The sequence below is a fragment of the Schistocerca americana genome, chromosome 2 (assembly GCF_021461395.2).
Source record: "Schistocerca americana isolate TAMUIC-IGC-003095 chromosome 2, iqSchAmer2.1, whole genome shotgun sequence".
Classification (NCBI taxonomy): domain Eukaryota; kingdom Metazoa; phylum Arthropoda; class Insecta; order Orthoptera; family Acrididae; genus Schistocerca; species Schistocerca americana.
Genome location: NC_060120.1, coordinates 927,701,448 through 927,721,354, shown reverse-complemented (window position 1 = coordinate 927,721,354; position 19,907 = coordinate 927,701,448). Strand labels below are relative to the sequence as shown.

The 19,907-nt window shown below is 38.6% G+C and overlaps 1 protein-coding gene across 1 annotated transcript in view; it reads left to right on the top strand.

Annotated features, from left to right (window-relative positions):
- LOC124594870 (diacylglycerol kinase eta) overlaps nt 1–19,907 on the top strand; it is a 563,158-nt gene that overhangs the window by 430,029 nt on the left and 113,222 nt on the right. Inside the window, exons 17-18 of the mRNA XM_047133339.1 lie at nt 11,919–12,087; nt 12,314–12,414. Coding sequence (XP_046989295.1) covers nt 11,919–12,087; nt 12,314–12,414 — 270 coding nt within the window. The remainder of the gene's footprint in view (nt 1–11,918; nt 12,088–12,313; nt 12,415–19,907) is intronic.

The window sequence follows — 19,907 nt, the reverse complement described above, 5'->3', positions numbered from 1 at the left end:
TGGGTGCTCAGCTTATTTTATTGTATCACTTGGCACACACCTTAGCTACCATTCGTCACTCTGGCCACTAATCAAATCGCAAGGCTAAGATGTCTTACTGTGAGTGATACATCGGGGGCTGAAGAATACTGTTAGATTCTTCACTTAACGCTGGTTCTTGAAACCTAGTGCATAGGCAGTGCACCTAGTCTAACCTAATCTGATGACTGGCGTCTATCTTCAGGTATCTGCCAATTCTAGTTCTTCAACATCCCCACAGTGCTCTCCCATGGGTCAAACAGACCTGTGACCATATGTGCTATAATTCTGTGTATGTTCAATATCTCACGTTACTCCTATATGGTGTGGGTCCCACACGCGTAAGCAGTATTCTGAGATGAGACATACAAATGATGTATAAGCAATCTGCTTTGTAGATGACTGCATTTTCCCATGTGTAACTAAAATTTGTATTTCAATCATTCCAAAACGTGTAAGTAACAACAGTGGCATGATGTTTTCACTATGTGTTTAAATAATAAATAAATATCTCAGTAGGATTAAAAATTTCAACAACCCTAAGTGAGGGCAAAAGTTGTAAGAAATTCTTGCAATCCCATTACCACCATCGATATAAAATCCTCTGGTCTATTATTAAAAATGAAAATGCTTGCACTATTCACAAAATATAATGCTTCAAGAATAGACGAAAAACAATTTGAAATGTTGCTAAAGAGGAAGAAAGAAACCTGGTAATCCAAATAGATTAGATTAGATTAATACTAGTTCCATGGATCATGAATACGATATTACGTAATGATGTGAAACAAGTCAAATTTTCCAATACATGACAAAATTAAGTTAATTTAACAACATAATGAAGTTAATGTAACAACTTTTTTTTTTAATTTTTTTAAATATTTTTTTTCTTTTTTTCTTAATTTATATCTAAAAATTCCTCTATGGAGTAGAAGGAGTTGTCATTCAGAAATTCTTTTAATTTCTTCTTAAATACTTGTTGGTTATCTGTCAGACTTTTGATACTATTTGATAAGTGGCCAAAGACTTTAGTGGCGGTATAATTCACCCCTTTCTGTGCCAAAGTTAGATTTAATCTTGAATAGTGAAGATCATCCATTCTCCTAGTATTGTAATTATGCACACAGCTATTACTTTTGAATTGGGTTTGGTTGTTAATAACAAATTTCATAAGAGAGTATATATACTGAGAAGCTACTGTGAATATCCCTAGATCCTTAAATAAATGTCTGCAGGATGATCTTGGGTGGACTCCAGCTATTATTCTGATTACACGCTTTTGTGCAATAAATACTTTATTCCTCAGTGATGAATTACCCCAAAATATGATGCCATATGCAAGCAGTGAGTGAAAATAGGCGTAGTAAGCTAATTTACTAAGATGTTTATCACCAAAATTTGCAATGACCCTTATTGCATAAGTAGCTAAACTCAAACGTTTCAGCAGATCATCAATGTGTTTCTTCCAATTTAATCTCTCATCAATGGACACACCTAAAAATTTTGAATATTCTACCTTAGCTATATGCTTCTGATTAAGGTCTATATTTATTAATGGCGTCATACCATTTATTGTACGGAACTGTATGTACTGTGTCTTATCAAAATTCAGTGAGAGTCCGTTTACAAGGAACCACTTAGTAATTTTCTGAAAGACATTACTGACAATTTCATCAGTTAATACTTGTTTGTCAGGTGTGATTACTATACTTGTATCATCAGCAAAGAGAACTAACTTTGCCTCTTCATGAATATAGAATGGCAAGTCATTAATATATATTAAGAACAACAAAGGACCCAAGACCGACCCTTGTGGAGCCCCATTCTTGATAGTTCCCCAGTTTGAGGAATGTGCTGATCTTTGCATATTATGAGAACTGGTTATTTCAACTTTCTGCACTCTTCCAGTTAGGTACGATTTAAACCATTTGTGCACTGTCCAACTCATGCCACAATACTTGAGCTTGTCTAGCAGAATTTCATGATTTACACAATCAAAAGCCTTTGAGAGATCACAAAAAATTCCAATGGGTGGTGTTCGGTTATTCAGATCATTCAAAATTTGATTGGTGAAAGCATATATGGCATTTTCTGTTGAAAAACCTTTCTGGAAACCAAACTGACATTTTGTTAGTACTTCATTTTTACAGATATGTGAAGCTACTCTTGAATACATTACTTTCTCAAAAATTTTGGATAAAGCTGTTAGAAGGGAGATTGGACGGTAATTGTTGACATCAGATCCATCCCCTTTTTTATGCAAAAGTATAACAATAGCATATTTCAGTCTATCAGGGAAAATGCCCTGTTGCAGAGAGCTATTACACAGGTGGCTGAGAATCTTACTTATCTGTTGAGAACAAGCTTTTAGTATTTTGCTGGAAATGCCATCAATTCCATGTGAGTTTTTGCTTTTAAGCAAGTTTATTATTTTCCTAATTTCAGAGGGAGAAGTGGGTGAGATTTCAATTGTATCTAATTGCATGGGTATGGCCTCTTCCATTAACTGCCTAGCATCGTCTAATGAACACCTGGATTCTACTGTATCCACAACATTTAGAAAATGATTATTAAAAATATTTTCAATTTCTGACTTTTGTTCGTAAAGTTTTCATTCAATTTGATGGTAATACTGTCTTCCTGTGCTCTTGGTTGACCTGTTTCTCTTTTAATAACTTTCCAAATTGTCTTAATTTTATTATCAGAGTTGCTGATTTCAGACATGATACACATACTTCTGGATTTTTTAATAACTTTTCTTAATATAACACAGCAATTTTTATAATGTTTGATAGTTTCTGGGTCACTACTCTTTCTTGCTGTCAGATACATTTCCCTTTTCCGGTTACAAGATATTTTTCTACCCTTAGTATTACCCCAAAATATGATGCCATATGCAAGCAATGAGTGAAAATAGGCATAGTAAGCTAATTTACTAAGATGTTTATCACCAAAATTTGCAATGACCCTTATTGCATAAGTAGCTGAACTCAAACGTTTCAGCAGATCATCAATGTGTTTCTTCCAATTTAATCTCTCATCAATGGACACACCTAAAAATTTTGAATATTCTGCCTTAGCTATATGCTTGTTACATATGGTTTGTTACATGGTTTCTTAAGAGTATATTTAACTATTTTCTTGGGGAAGCAGTTTTCAAATGCATTTACAAAAGTGTCATGAAATAAATTATATTTTAAATTGGCATCAGGTTCACGGTACACCTCATCCCAGTCTAACTGCTGTAGGCTTTCCCTGAAATTTGCATTTGTTAAATCGTTGACTGAACGTACTACTTTGGAGGACTGTTTAGTACTGCTGAGTGGAACTATGTCATATATTGTAACTAGCTGTGCACCATGATCAGAAAGACCATTCTCAACAGGCTGAGCATTTATCTGGTTAAACTTATCTTGGTCTATAAAGAAGTTATCTATCAGTGAGCTGCTGTCCTTTACCACCTGGGTAGGAAAATCAATAACGGGTGTCAAATTGAAAGAACCAAGTAATACTTCAAGGTCATTTTTCCTATTACCTTCTTTCAGAGAATCTACATTGAAGTCCCCACAAATAATAATTTGCTTCCCCCTGTCTGACAGATAGCACAACAAGGAGTCCAAAGTTTTCAGAAATAGATGAAAATTTCCTGATGGGGACCTATATACAGTTACAATTATAAATGTGCCTTTATTTAATTTAAGCTCACAGGCACATGCTTCTATATGTTTCTCTACACAAAACTTTTTTGTTTCTATACTTTTTACACAATGATAACTTTTGACGTATATGGCAACTCTTCCTTTCTCCATATTTTCTCTAATTACTTGTGTAGAGAGCTCATATATATATATATATCCATTATATTATAACATCGAGGAAATGACTGTGACAGTAATGTTGTCTCATTGGCCATCAAATTTAATAATTAATCCCCCCCCTTCCCCCGTAGACTAGTCAAAACAATTCATGTAATAAAAAACCACTACCAACACACATTAGTGTCAAAAAATTCACAGTGACATATGATGCCAAGTTGTCACGAACTCATAAACTCTCCATGAAACAGAAACAAACAGAATTGCACAAATATTTGGAAATAAATCAAACAGACATATATTAAAATTTTGAAAATATTTACTTGATGTCACTCAGGCAGTAAAGACATCTATGTTACTGTCAATACTTGAATGCTACACTACAGTGGTGTTTCATGCAAAGGACTAAAATCTTGTGGTGACTTGATAGCTATATTTGTAATCAGTCATTGTCTCAAGGCATATTTCCTAGCATATTTAAATGTGCTGTAGTAACATTCAATTGTAAAACCAGAGATGAGCAACCCACCTTTAGATCTATTTTACTCCTTATAAAAAATACTAGTGTGTGCAGTACACTACATAATACGAGGATGCATAGTGCCTTTTGCAATATAATATGCGAAATTGCCTATAAAACTTTGACCAATTATGAAAATGTATGCAAAAGGTATTTACATACAAATAAAATCTGAACTCCAACAATTTTGTTCAAAAAACACTTGCATAGTATAGCAAGCACTTGAAGTCTTATTGACGTAGAGTAAATGAATATAGTTATTTGCTACAGGTTTATTGCAGATATTCATTTACACTATAATAGCAGCTAGTCATCAAAATTTGAATACTGCTGCTTTAAACGAAGATTTTTTTTTTTTTAATTTATTTTATCTGTGCCAGAAGTTTGTTGTACAACCTAGTACACTTAATGTTTGTTTGTTTTTGTGTTATAGCCCAGTTTACTATTTTTATATGGTTGTCTTTGCACATCCTTATGTTGTAAGAATGAAGATTTGAGTTCGTTTCGAAATTGTCATTGTATCTTTTTATATTAGTTACACTTTTTTGTATGTTGATGCATGTCAAGGGTATAATATTTAGCTGTTTAAATAATTGTTTGGAAGATATTACCCTAGGACTGTTGGTATTATTGTAACAGGTTTGTTTTATACAGTGAAGTTGGTTGTGAAGTTTGTCTTATTATGTCTCCAAAAGGTGATGCCATGGGTAGTATGAATGTATGTGGACTAGACAGTTCTGCTACTCTGTACTTATACTGCACACTGTACTTACGACACGTAATGCAATCCTGTTGTTTCAGAAGTGTTTGAGAAAGTGACCTATGGTCAAAACCTGACTCATTTAACGGGGCATAATTTGTTGACTGTATCAGGTTGGCTTTCCAGAGAGCAAGCAAGATCTAACGAATGAAGTCCCGGCTGAGCTAATAAGAAAATAATCCAAATACTAACAAAGAGATTGAGGGGCTGGCCAGTACTTAGCTCAGTACAGCCGATAGATTTACAAAACAGAACAGAAAATTTATATTCCTAGCTTTCGGAACTTTGTTCCTCCATCAGGGAGGAGAGAGGAGAAAAAAGGGAAGAAGGGAAAGTGGATTCAGTCACTCACAACCCAGGTTATGAAGCAACAGGGAAAGGTAAACAGGGAGGGTAGCAAGGATGGAGGCATGGTTGTCAGAGGGAAGCCAAAGATATTATACTGTTAAGTACTTGCCAGCTTCAAACCAAAGAGGATGCGTACCGAAGTAAAGAGCTATATAGTAAAAAGATAAACACAACTATGTAGGATGAAAAGATGCATGAATGGCTAAAGAGGAGAGGGAAAAAGGAGAAGACTGAAGAGTAAATGGGAGTGAGATTGGTTAACGTAGGTTCAGTCCAGGGGGATGGCGGGATGAAAGGATGTGTTGGAGTGCAAGTTCCCATCTCCGCAGTTCCGAGGGACTGGTGTTGGGTGGGAGGAGCCAAATGGCACTTACGTTGTAGCAAGTTCCTAGGTCCCTAGAATTGTTCTGGATGGCATGCTCTGCTACACTATTGGACATCTCCAAGGCGGACAGTTCGTCTGTGCCCATTCATGCGCTCAGGCAGTTTAGTTGTCATCATACTGATGTAAAAGGCTGTGCAGTGCAGGCATGTCAGCTGATAAATGACATGTGTTGTTTCACATGTGGCCCTGCCTTGAATTGTGTATGTTTTACCAGTAGCAGGACTGGAGTAGGTGGTTGTGGGGGGATGCATGGGGCAGGTTTTGCTAACGTATATTAAGAACTGCAGCTTCCCTTCTGCTTTATTTCATATGGTCTCACTAGGAACAGATTGCCCATTCCTTCTCCTTTCGTGGATGAATTTCAAAACTTTTACTTCAACATCAGGGTGTCCCTCTTTGCAAGGGCCAGTGAATTTTTTTCTATTAGTAGTAGTGCCAATATCTGTTTCTTCCATTAGTGAACATTACTCTCAACTACATTGAACTCTTGTCCTGCCCTCCTGTTAACAACATTTTTCAGCGTAAAGAATTACTATATGCTTGAAAGTAGCCTTCCATTTTGTGTCTATCTAATGCAAACACACAGTGTCTTAGTTGGCCAACAATAATGTACTGAAGTTGATCAAACAATGGTAACTCCAGGTAGGAATATCAACAATGTAGGAAAAGATAGAGTGCTACTTACCATGAAGAAGACACTTCAAGTTGCAGACAGGTGTGATTAAAAGACACACACATGTGGCTTTCGGCCACAGTCTTCGTCAGTAAAGAAACATACACACACAAGCAAGCACACCTCATGCACACACGACTGGCAACTCCAGCGGCTTGGGCCAGAGATGCTGGAGGTGGTGCTTGTGTGTGCATGAAGTGAGTATTACAACAATGCATTGGGGAACAGTATCTAAATTTCAGTGGCATTGCTGGTGAATGACGGATTGAAGTTTGTACTTGAATGTAATGTGTCACTGAATCTTATGTGCACCCCAAAATTGAATATTGCATATGGTACAAAAAAAAGTGTGCTCCAGACTTGCTTAAATACACTAAGTCGCCATTCCACATTCTTATAACATGGTGAAATGGAGAATTAACCCCTCAAACACTGTCTACCATAAGAAATAACTTGACATAGTGGCCCTTACAGCACTGCGCAGGCAAAGAGCCTGTACGTATCTATGTTAATGAGATGAACTGTTGCTCCTGTGTCCACTTGAAATTCAACTGCTCACCCTCCACTACCAAAGTCAGCAAACTATGCTGGGGTGACATGCAGGGCATTGTAAACAGCCCCACAGTCCATTGAAAACACAGGGCTTCCGTTGATCAATCCATGGCGTGCCCCGACTGTCACATACACTTACTAAGTGGAAAACAGTCAGGGCAGGTCTGCTAGCTCACCCTATGAGTGGAAGTAGAGTGATTTTGAGGACCCAAAAAATGCCACAGGTGGGAATTATGATGCCAGGATTGATGCAGGCAAAGACAGGGATTGCCACAATGCCATTGCACCAGAATCATCAGCATACACTTCGTGATCAAAAGTGTCCAGACATCCCCAAAAACGTATGTTTTTTCATATTAGGTGCATTGTGCTGACACCTACTGCCAGCTACTCCATATCAGTGACCTCAGTAGTCATTAGACATCGTGAGAGAGCAGTATGGGGAGCTCCGCGGAACTTATGGGCTTCAAACGTGGTCAGATGATTGTGTGTCACTTGTGTCACACGTCTGCATGTGAGATTTCCACACTCCAAACAATCCCTAGGTCCACTGTTTCCAATGTGATAGTGAAGTGAAGTGGAAACATGGAGGGACACGTACAGCACAAAAGCATACAGGTCGACCTCGTCTGTTGACTAACAGAGACTGCCGACAGTTGAAGAGGGTCGTAACGTGTAATAAGCAGACATCTATCCTGACCATGCACAGGAATTCCAAACTGCATCAAGATCCACTGCAAGTTTTATGACAGTTATGTGGGAGGTGAGAAAACTTGGATTTCATGGTCAAGCGGCTGCTCATAAGGCACACATCGTGCCAGTAAATGCTAAACGATTCCTCGCTTGGTGTAAGGAGTGTAAACATGGGACGATTAAACAGTGGAAAAACATTGTGTGGAATGACAAATCGTGGTACACAATGTGGTGATCCAATGGCAGCGTGTGGGTATGGTGAATGGCCGGTGAACGTCATCTGCCCGCGTGTGTAGTGCCAACAGTAAAATTTGGAGGTGGAGGTGTTGTAGTGCGTTTGTGTTTTTCATGGAGGGGGCTTGCACCCCTCATTGTTTTTCATAGCACAGTCACAGCACAGGTCTACATTGACGTTTTAAGCACCTTCTTGCTTCCTACTGTTGAAGAGCACTTTGGGGGTGGCGATTGCATCTTTCAACACGATCGAGTACCTGTTCATAATGCACGGCCTGCAGTGGAGTGGATACATGACAATAACATCCCTGTAATGGATTGGCCTGCACAGAATCCTGACCTGAATCCTGTAGAACACCTTTGGGATGTTTTGGAACTCTGACTTCGTGCCAGGCCTCACCGACCAGCATTGATACCTCTCCTCAGTGCAACACTATGTGAAGAATGGGCTGCCATTTCCCAAGAAACCTTCCAGCACCTGATTGAATGTGTGCCTGTGAGAGTGGAAGCTGTAATCAAGGCAAGGGGTGGGCCAACACCGCATTGAATTCCAGCATTACCGATGGAAGGCGCCACGAACTTGTAAGTCATTTTCAGCCAGGTGTCCGGATAGTTTTGATCACATAGTGTACATTGACTCAGCGGGAAGGAAAACCATCTGGGGTTCCCCATGGGGACTGGGGGCTGTTTACCATGCACATCTGATTGTTCCACCAGCCAATTATTGGAAAGAATGTCCCTTGCCCACAAATGGGAAGTTGTCCTGGAACAGAAGATGTATCAAAACCGAAGGAGATGGCGAGTGTTTGTACACCACACTCAGGAATTAGAAAACGATGATGATGATGATGATGATGAAGATGAAGTCCCTTGCTGCTGCCATAAGCTCATATGATTCTTCGAATTCAGCAAAGTCAGCTAAAGAAGGGTCAGTCGAGGTCAACACCCTAGTTTGAACTTCAGCGTCAGGTGCTAACTGGACAGTCATATTCCAAATTTAGCTAGCCTGCATACAAGTTAGTGCATTTGGGACACTCAAAAATACACTTGTGTGAGAGACTCCACAAAATGGTGACCCATACCACATCGATTGCCCGGGGTGCTTGTGGTACCGATTAAACTGCAAACGAGCTGCCACCACATGGGTTTGATGCCCAAAATATTGTGTAAACCACCAACAAAGTTTGTCAAAGGGTAGTTCTTTGGGCTTAGTGGAGGGCATCAAACTGTGCACAACTTCATATAATTCCACTCAGCTGGAGAATAACAAGATGGCATTATCAACTAGATAGGCAGTACGCCTCACCTGGCAGTGCAGCAAGAATTGATGCAGATAATTTTTCTACCTTCCAGTAGACTCATCATAATCGGCAAACTGCATTGGGGGCAGGGAAGAAACCAGTCCAGCAGGAGCCTAGCCTGTCAACTAGTTGGCATGGGAGTAAAGCAATTCTGCATTCTCGTTTATCGGCACCTGGATCTGCTCTTGCTGCTGCTGCTCCTTCTATAGCCACAACTGCTCCTGCCAGCATTGCAGTAACATCGGGTCCATGGTGGCTCAAAATTAATACTATGAAAAGGGAAGAAAAATAAAAGTAGCATCTTACACATTAGAGTGTGCTTTGTTGCCACTTCAGTATCTACATAAGTGTGACAGTGGCGCTAAACAACTCAGTGTGCACAAATTGCTGTACAGCTGACGGTGGCTCCACAGTACTTCCCCAGTAAATTTTCTCCTTAATAACATTTGTTGCTGAACATAAAAATCGGTATCAGCTGAACTGTTATTTTCACAGACACAATACAAGACAAAAATGATTTTCATGTAGACTTTGTATCCATGCCTAGGATTCAGAGTGGAGTTAATTAGTCTGGTGAAAAGGTCTGCAACAAGTAGTAGTAGCTGTAGCTCCTATCTAACCAAAGCAAGATGTTGGGGATTCCTATTAATCCAATACCTCACCCTTAAAAATTATCTAGATTGTGGACTGGAAGTTTTTCTTAACTCCATGGCAAATATTAGTATACATTCTAAAACTGTGAGATAATAGGTAGTGTATTGCAAACAGGCCTTCATTGTTGTAGATGTAGTTATCTATCTTCTTTTAAATTACCTCTATATTCATGTAAATATTAACCTGAAAGGTGATAAACAGCAGCTATTTATTGTAACTGAAGAATTAGTAGCATTTTTATCTTTCATGGTAGTAATTTTCTTGCTAACTTACTAGGTTACATTTAATTGACATAAGCACAAATATTATTAAGCAGCAAATTATGATAGTTTATATTCTAACGATTTAGAACAAGTCAATTTACTGGAAAATTGAATTATACCTGCCTGCTGATCATTTTTGTATGAGTTCACATAACATAAAAACGGTATTTAGTTGAACAATAGAAGTCATCATGTAATTCTTTTGTATTACATAAGCTATTAATTTATTGGCAATAAATCTTTTAGTGAGTAGTTGAGGAGCAACATTTTCAAATTACTTTCATACGAGTGGGAAACAGAAAGTCTTTGCCTCCTTTTTTTTTATGAAAGCCAAAATAAGGTGCATGCAGGTAGTTACAAATATACATACAATTCTATGTACCTCTACTATTTTTCCACATAGTTCCAACTCCAGTTCAGACATTTGTCCCATTGCAGCACTAAATGCCTCTGTGGTAGAATTCATCTGACTGACTGCAGAAACGCCGTCAGACTGCTGTCTTGGCTTGATCATTGCATGCAAATCGCTGTCCTGTGAGGAGCTTCTTGAGGGAACTGAAAAAGTGAAAATCGTTAAGGAACAAGATCCATACTGTATGGTGGGTGGTCCAGGCTCTCCCAGTGAACTGACCAGAGCTTGTTGGCAGTTCTGATTGCCACATGTGGCATTGCACTGTTGTGGAGGCTAACCGTATTGTCTGCATAGAGCATCCTTCAGAACTTCTTCCTGATGGCAGACTGAAAATGTGACAGTGTGTAACAATAACTGTCAGCATTGATTGTGTGAAATACAGTATGTGCATTTCATTGCCAGTAACAATGTGGTCCAGAAAATTGTCGCCCTCCTTAGCACGCCATTGCAGATGATTCAGTGAAGCAACCATTCACTTGCCTTTCATCATGTCATCCAACTGTTTAGGCACACACCAACAAGAAATCTTCTTGCACCCTAAGGAGCAATGAATAATGTTGTAAACACTTCGTATGAAATGCCAAGCTCATGGGAAGTGTTCTTTAGGGTCACATGCCAATCCACTTTCACCACTGCATCCATGCAGGAAACTTTGTTGTCAGTCAACAACAAACACAGCCTCTCAAAATGATCATTGTCATGCAGGTTTTCTTCACCTTATGCGAACTCTCACTGCCACCACCCCACACTTCTCAAAGCATGAAAATTTTTTGAGGGCTGCATTTCCCTGTGGATTTTGACAGACATTCATCCCTTGCTCCATAGAAAATGAATCACAATTTGCTACTAGTACACTGTGGACATGTGAAGCACACCATCATCTGCAAAACTGACAGCAGTGCCTAGCTGCAGTGATTTTGGCAGATAAGGCCAGTATATTCCAAGAAAGGTCCATCACTGGGAGTGGATATTTTGACTTCACATTTACAGCTGTAATTTAACAAAAAAAAATGTAAGCACAAAGATTTTCTGATTTTTCCCTCATGTGTAGTTTTGTTATCTGCTAGGTATTTTATACAATTAAACAGCTGCTCAAAGACAGCACTCCTTCCTGCGATATGACTAGTTTTAAAGAAGAGCAGTGAGTCATGCATTCAGTTGTGTATAACATGTCTGTTGACATTAGCAAACAAGTGGTTTTTATAGACATTAACTCAGTTGTCAAAGTATAATGTGATATTCCTGTGGCTAAAGCAGTTTTTTTAGCAATTTACATGTATCCTGTTGCAGGGAAGGTTACTATGAAAGGTGTGTCATGAACAACTACTTTGGTATTGGAATTGATGCCAAAATTTCATTGGATTTCCATCAGAAAAGAGAAGAACATCCAGAGAAATGTCGATCACGAGCTAAGAACTATATGTGGTATGGTGTACTGGGCAGCAAAGAATGGCTACAGGTAACAACAAAAATAATAAAATTAAATTACATAATTTATGTGCAAATTTTCATCCAGTATTTTCTGTCTTTCATGCCAAAGAGCATATGTTAAGTTTATTTGGTTCTCTTTTATCCACTTCATATATGTCATGTGTTTTATGGAGATGATTTGTTATGAAAGATTTCATTCACATCATTAGCAGAGCTTGTTAGAAGACCTGTTTTTTTTTCCTTTTCATTCACAGAAAACGTATAAAAATTTGGAACAGCGTGTACAGCTTGAATGTGATGGCCAAAGAATTCCTTTACCGTCACTACAGGGTATAGTTGTACTCAACATTCCAAGGTATTCCATCATAAATTATATAGCATACTGTTAAGATTTTCATTAAAAAATTGCAAATTAATTAATGATATTTAAACTTTTAATTTTCTACTTTATTATCAAAAACATAATAAACAAAAAATATGTATGTGCAAACATTTTTCTATACACAGAGAGAATTTTATTATAGACTAGCAGAAAGGAAACTCTGGACTGGAAAATGAGGACATGCAGCAATCTGTGAAGGCAAAGAAAGCAGGATAGTTATTTGATAGGATGTATGAAGTAATAACTTACTGATAAAGTACACTTTATAACAAGGCTAGTATTTTTTGAACTACTTCATCATCAACCTGCTCTGAGGCTGTTCAGTCTCTTTATTGTTGTCATTTGTTTACTTTCATGCACAGACACTAATAAATCAGACAATGATTGTATCTCCCCTGTTTCCATGATTCCCCACTTCTTCAGAAATAATTCAAACCATTGAACTTATTCTGATACTGTTTATAAAGTTATGTGTGTCCCTATAGAATTGCTAAATAAATTTATAAGTTCTGTGGACACAAGACTGGGGGCTGAATAACTATCCTGGATTTTTAGCATATAAGTGCGTCAAAAATCTGGAAAGTATGGTAGAAGAGCTACCAAATGACTGTAGGCTAAAGGAATTTTGTTATATTTCCAGTGACACATGATCAAACATTTGGATTCAATTGCAATCAATTAGTCAGTGAGGCTGCTGTTGTGGTTCAGCTGCCTGATTCATCTCCTGTGATACATTAAAAACATATTATTCAGAGAGAGCTATCACATGAGATAATTTTCCATTTGTGGCTACCTAAGGAAGTGAGATTCTCAGATTTGTTGAATTGAAATACAAGAAGGGCTCTTCCATGTTACAGCTTTCTGAATACCAACCATAATCCTTGGTGGTGGGTATGGAGGAAGAGTGTTAGTGGTGTTGTGTCTATAGAAAGCAGAAAAGTGCTGAACGCATATGTGGAAGTTTCAATCTCAAATTCCAGTTTGGCAATTCTAAGCAAATGGTTCACCTACAGGGTGTATATGACCCGGGACAACCCGGAGATCTGGGAAAAACCCAGGAATTTTTTCATCTGGGAGAAAACTGGGAAAAACCCTGGAATTTTTTAGAAGACCAGGAATTTTTCATTGTTTTAGTTTTTAGTCAAATTTTTGTGGTTTTGACTGGTAAGAACCAATATTTAAGCAAAGGATATTACTCATCCCGCTTCCGCAAAATAATACTGCAGCAACAACAACAAAACATGAATGAGAGGGGGGAAAAAACGAAAATAAAACTTAAGTCGCAAAGGAAATGCACCATGTACAACAACAAAACATAGTGCTCATACAAGCGTCTGCCAACAGCAATATGTGTCAAAGGCTTTAGGAACACTATGCAATGCTTCCTAACGACAAATTGCCTCTGATGAGCATGACGTGACAGCTGTTTACATTAGATTCATTTGAGCAGTTGCAGTCGGTCTCTTGTGCATGCGCAGTTAAGTCGCATATGAGTAGTACCTTCTGCTTCTGGCGACGGATGTGTGGCTGGGTACCTTTATCTAATATTGCCTGGTTCGGAAACATTGTAGATTCGGGGCTATGCACAGAGCAGTCTGAGTTGTAGTGGGCAGGTGGGTAGTCTCCACGAGACCTGTGTTTACGTTTAGTGATTTTGCTGTTTCCTCTTCATTTATTGCTCTCATGTTAAATGAAAACAAAACAGATTTCTGTGACCTGGAGCTATCAAATGTATTAAAATATGTTCACATAATTACAGAAGGCTAAAATATGTTGTTAGTTTCAGGTTTTATTTCCACCTTTCTGGCAGTCAAGCATTAATCGCCATGCAGAACAATGAAGTTATTTTTGTCGGTTTGCTAAAGAGATTTGGTTTTTATTATTCTTCAGCATTGAGGCAGTCAATTTATTTGAAAGGAAGTGTTTAATTTCACACTGTTGGCTAGTTTCAACTGTTCACTGCATTTCAAGTGCACATTTTCCATCTTCTAGCTCGCATGGCATTATGCCATAATAAAGAACCAAACATGAGATAATACAGTCCTGGCACTCAAGAAAATTTACATCCAAATCTGGACATACGAATGTGCATTTTAAGCTGAATTATGCATTTTAGTATGGTTCACGAAATTCCGTTGCTCATGAAGTATCCTCTGATGTCTTGTTTCTTTTGTGACATAGTCCAAGATCTTTTAATGTTTTACACGTACGAACATACGGGCTTCCTGCGTCATCGTAGCTGCGCAAGAGCAGTGGCACCTGTTATCTGGCACTCTCTGGCAACCGCTGAAGCATATCAGTTTCTAACAGGTCACTGGAAAATATTGCAAATGGTGGTTTGCAAAGCTTTAATTTCAAAGTAAATTTCCTTTTACACAAGATGAACTATGTGCAAGAATGTTCGATGAATTTATAAAATCACAGAGAAGATTTTGAGCCCAAAAGATCAGACATTTATGTCGTTATTGAAAATTTTACTGGCACATTTGTGTGATATATCTTATGGCTGACTACATCACGTGTCCTATGCTGTTATCAGCTGGCGAGATCATGTGACATGAGCTATGACTGGCGTACAAAAACGCATCGCAGTCTCAATTTCAATGCTTTGGAAAGTAACATACGGTGTTTGGTGGAATTCGAATTTATACCTTCGTAATGCGAAAATATGCAGCGTACATGTTGCTGCACATCAAAGGTCTTTTCCAAAACGTGCTTTTTCCCCCTAAGTTTTGTTTTCTAAAGTGACGGGAAATTCTACATCAGCGTATAAAACCATAAACATTCAAAGGACTGAGAAGTTTTACAGTGCCGAGGAAAAGTATACTGTCACTTAACACGGGAAAAGCGTGTTTTCACCAGGGGGAAAGTGTATTTTCAAGTGGGAAAAATCCAGGAATTTTTTTCCTTGTCCATGTATACACCCTGACCTAGCAAGAACTTGACTTATTTCTTTCTAGGGTTCACTTTTTATAGGCCGCATATTCAAAGAAATAGCACAAAAATTAATATTCCTATCCAACTGTTCTAAATTAGGCCATAGATTCCATTTCTTCCTATCTGAGCAAGAAGCTGTCAACCAGCTGCTTAACTCTAGTCTCAAGAGTATCAGCTTGCTTATAAAGCCCACAGGAATGGAGACATACAGCATACCATACAAAGTTGATATTTCAGCACACAAATCTAGATTATGTTTGATACATAGTCAGCCAGTGTTTGAAACCTGTTTCTGATTATCATGATGCTCCTAGTGATATGATCTCTCAGGTTTTCTTAGCACAATTGATTAATAGTGTTTTTCCATGTGTTCTGCAAACTATAAATCTGCTAGTGTTCTCAGCAACAACTTAATCAGACTGTTTACACAGTCAAATTTAAGCCCACACTGGTGGAACAGCACACAGCATATATGTGTTCCGAGAATGTCAGCTCCATAGTGCTAAAATCAAAGGTTCATAACATTATGATTATGACAACAGCAGTTTTTAGGCAGACATTGTCCAGGGCAGATTAAAACCCTACTGAAAACTTGATTTGTTGAGGACATATAGGTTGCTCAAAGAAATGTGCCACATATTCCTACAGGTTGGTCAAAACTGGAACAAAAGTTCCTGTAATGAAAAAAAGTGAAATGATTGTGTGGCATGTTTGGCCGTTAGACCCATCCTGGGAAGTTTGGTCACCGAGTGCAAGTCTTCTTTCAGGTAATGCCACATTGGGCAACCTGCATGTTCGTGATGATATGTTGATAATGATGACAATGATGATGATGATGATGATGGTGGTGATGTTGACAACACAACACCCAGGCCACGGGTGGAGAAAATCTCCAACCTGTCCTGGAATCGAGCCTGGGCCCACTACATGGTAGACAAGATGATATGTCCAGAAACCAATAACTGTTGAGATATGGGTCACTCCGTCCTCTCATTCCCATCTGTCTGTTACATAGAAGTAGACTTTATAGGCATTGCTGCATGTTGTTAATGCACTTCCTTCAGTAGTCCTTCTTTGCAGTGAGTCATGTATTCTCTCAAATGCACTTGGCTCCATTTGGACTGTGTTACTTGCATTGGTTGTATGCTCCTGTAACATCTGCACATTGTCAATCGATTGAACACACCCCAATGCCTTTAAATGTCGTCATAGCTAGAAATTCAGTGGATTCACCTTTGGTGAATGAGAAAGACATGCTATCAGACCTCCTCAGAGATGATTCTGATAGATCTATAATTTCTAAAGTGCTGCCAGTGTTGTTTCGTATAAGTAAAAAATGAGAGCATTGTTCAAGTTGTGGGTAATCATTTTTTTTATTACTTTTCCTTCACCTTTAATAACTGCTATTAAAAGCCATGTTCTCCAGACACTCCTCCTTCTGGTTCACCACAGTGGCTTTATATACTCCTTATGGCAGTGCTTCTGGAATACCATAATTTTAATGTGTTTCTGATTCTTTCTCTCTGTAGTTACAGTGGCATCTGTCACCAGAACTGATGGAACGTGGTGTCTAGTCAGCACATTTTTTTGATCCTGTCTTTTTCATTTTCTTACTGTCTGCAATCATTCCTCTAGTCAACTCCTCATTGTATCTTCTTACATGTTCTTGAAGACAATGGTGGTAAGTTTTGTTTAATCAGCTTATTATATCATGTCCCACTTATTGTTTCCTCATGACTCCCGCCTTCCTTTTAAGATATGCCTTGTTCCATTTGTGGCTTTCTTTTCCTTTGCTTTCTTGATACATGCAACCTTTCTTTGCTGTTTGCCTAAGTGTGTTTCCTAAATAATTACTCCTTTTGTCTATTTAGTTGTAATCTTCATTTTCCGATATGCTGAACTTGTGGCTTGTTACTAAATTTAATGTGGTATACTTTCCTTTTCTCAAATAAATTTCATATTTTACATTCTTGGTTACTCACCAGATGAGCCTATTCCTTTCTAACTTTGTACTTACTTTATATCTAAAAAGAAAGATGATGAAACTTACCAAACAAAAGCGCTGGCAGGTCGATAGACACACAAACAAACACAAACATACACACAAAATTCTAGCTTTCGCAACCTATGGTTGCCTCGTCAGGAAAGAGGGAAGGAGAAGGAAAGACAAAAGGATATGGGTTTTAAGGGAGAGGGTAAGGAGTCATTCCAATCCCGGGAGCGGAAAGACTTACCTTAGGGGGAAAAAAGGACAGGTATACACTCGCACACACACACATATCCATCCACACATACACAGACACAAGCAGACACTGCTTGTGTCTGTGTATGTGTGGATGGATATGTGTGTGTGTGCGCGAGTGTATACCTGTCCTTTTTTCCCCCTAAGGTAAGTCTTTCCGCTCCCGGGATTGGAATGACTCCTTACCCTCTCCCTTAAAACCCATATCCTTTTGTCTTTCCTTCTCCTTCCCTCTTTCCTGACGAGGCAACCATAGGTTGCGAAAGCTAGAATTTTGTGTGTATGTTTGTGTTTGTTTGTGTGTCTATCGACCTGCCAGCGCTTTTGTTTGGTAAGTTTCATCATCTTTCTTTTTAGATATATTTTTCCCACGTGGAATGTTTCCCTCTATTATATTTGTACTTACTTTTACGTATTTTTACATGTTCAGTTATCACAGTTGCTGACAGAGCTGCACAATGTTAAAAATTCTTATATTTTTACTCTGTATCTTACAAATCTGTGATCCCTCATGAATTGAAGGTCAGATTTATTTGCAGTTAATCTGTGCCAACTCCATCCTCCATAGGCTCTCTTATGGACAAATCTGTTTAAGTCAAATCTCGTGTTCATTTCAGCAGTTTCTATTAACATATGACCCCTATCATTTCTGATATCACTCTTACATTAAAATCCCCAATTATTGTCTTGGTTTGCTGCCATGTACCAGTCACTGAAGTTCTTTGTAGAGGTCTTTTGTCTCCTTATTAGAGTGTAATCACATAGATGCACAAACTTGAATGATTTACATGGAATATCTTTCATTTATTTTTAAAATAACTCGAAATCTTGGTAATATGTCTCACACTCTTTTACTATCTGTAATATTGTTTTTAATTTATTGTTGTTGTGACGAAGTCTAATGTGAATATCTTCCCTGCACTGTTTTTCTTTAATAGAATACATGTCCTGATTTTAATTCTATTTACTCTTCATTTTTTCCATACTTCTGTCAACCGTACCATATGCCATTTGATGTTAAGTCCCCTTTCTGCATCAACACCCTATCTTTGGATCCAAAAGTTCTACAATTCATTGTTCACAAATAAAAAGTTAAAGTCGCTGATTTCTGAGGTGACTGTAAATGTGTAATCTGCCAAATGTTGTGTATCAAAATGTGGACACAAAGTAGCTAAAACCATTGCCTGAGTTTCCCAGTCCACTACTCCCAGTGTTGCTTCAACCAGGCCAGGTGTCCAGTGCCACAGGAAAACACACATAGCAGTAAGATCTCCAAAAACACTGCCAATTGTATATTAGCTTGCAAGAGTCCTAAGGCTTGACCATGCAAAACTTTGGCTGAGTACTCTCAGCCCAGGCCAGACTGCTTCAAAGTCTCAAAGCATAGGAACACTCTACTCTGTGCAGTCAGTACTTTCCTCAGTTCTGCCTTCTTCTCACAGTCCACTCCTCCATGTCATTATGTGCCACGTGCAATTCCTCCTGCCTGTGCCAGAATGAGATTACTGGTGACACATTCCTATTCCACCCACGTGTTACCTCTCTCTCTCTCCCAGTTGTCAGCCACCCTTCTCTCCAACCATCGCTTCCCCTCCCCCTCCCTCCCTTCTAGGTCCTCTTGCTCTCTTCATCTGATACATCTCCCCCACCATAATCGAGCTGCAATTTTGTAACAATGTAGTCAGTTCAGCTAATGCAGCCATGCAGCTGTATACATATGTAAGTGTATTCAAATAACAGAAAATCTAAGGTAGAATAATGGCAATGTTATTTGCATATGTATAGCAGTTTTTTTGTTGTGTCTCTCTGCAAATCAACATCTCTTCTATATAGTGAGTAAGCAATCTGTCCTTTTCATAATATGTATGTATACTCTGTAGCTAGCTCAGAAGAAGGACATCATTGGAAAGGTTAATAAAATTTTCAGTCTCCTTTATGTGGCTCTTAGCCATTTGACTCCTTAACTGTGCAGTGAGCTGTTACTTTTACTCCTTCCAGTACTTACAGATCAGAGTATGGTACTTATAGGTATATTATATACAGTTGTATGAACCATGGACCTTGCCGTTGGTGGGGAGGCTTGCGTGCCTCAGCGACACAAATAGCCGTACCGTAGGTGCAACCACAACGGAGGGGTATCTGTTGAGAGGCCAGACAAACGTGTGGTTCCTGAAGAGGGGCAGCAGCCTTTTCAGTAGTTGCAAGGGCGACAGTCTGGATGATTGACTGATCTGGCCTTGTAACAATAACCAAAACGGCCTTGCTGTGCTGGTACTGCGAACGGCTG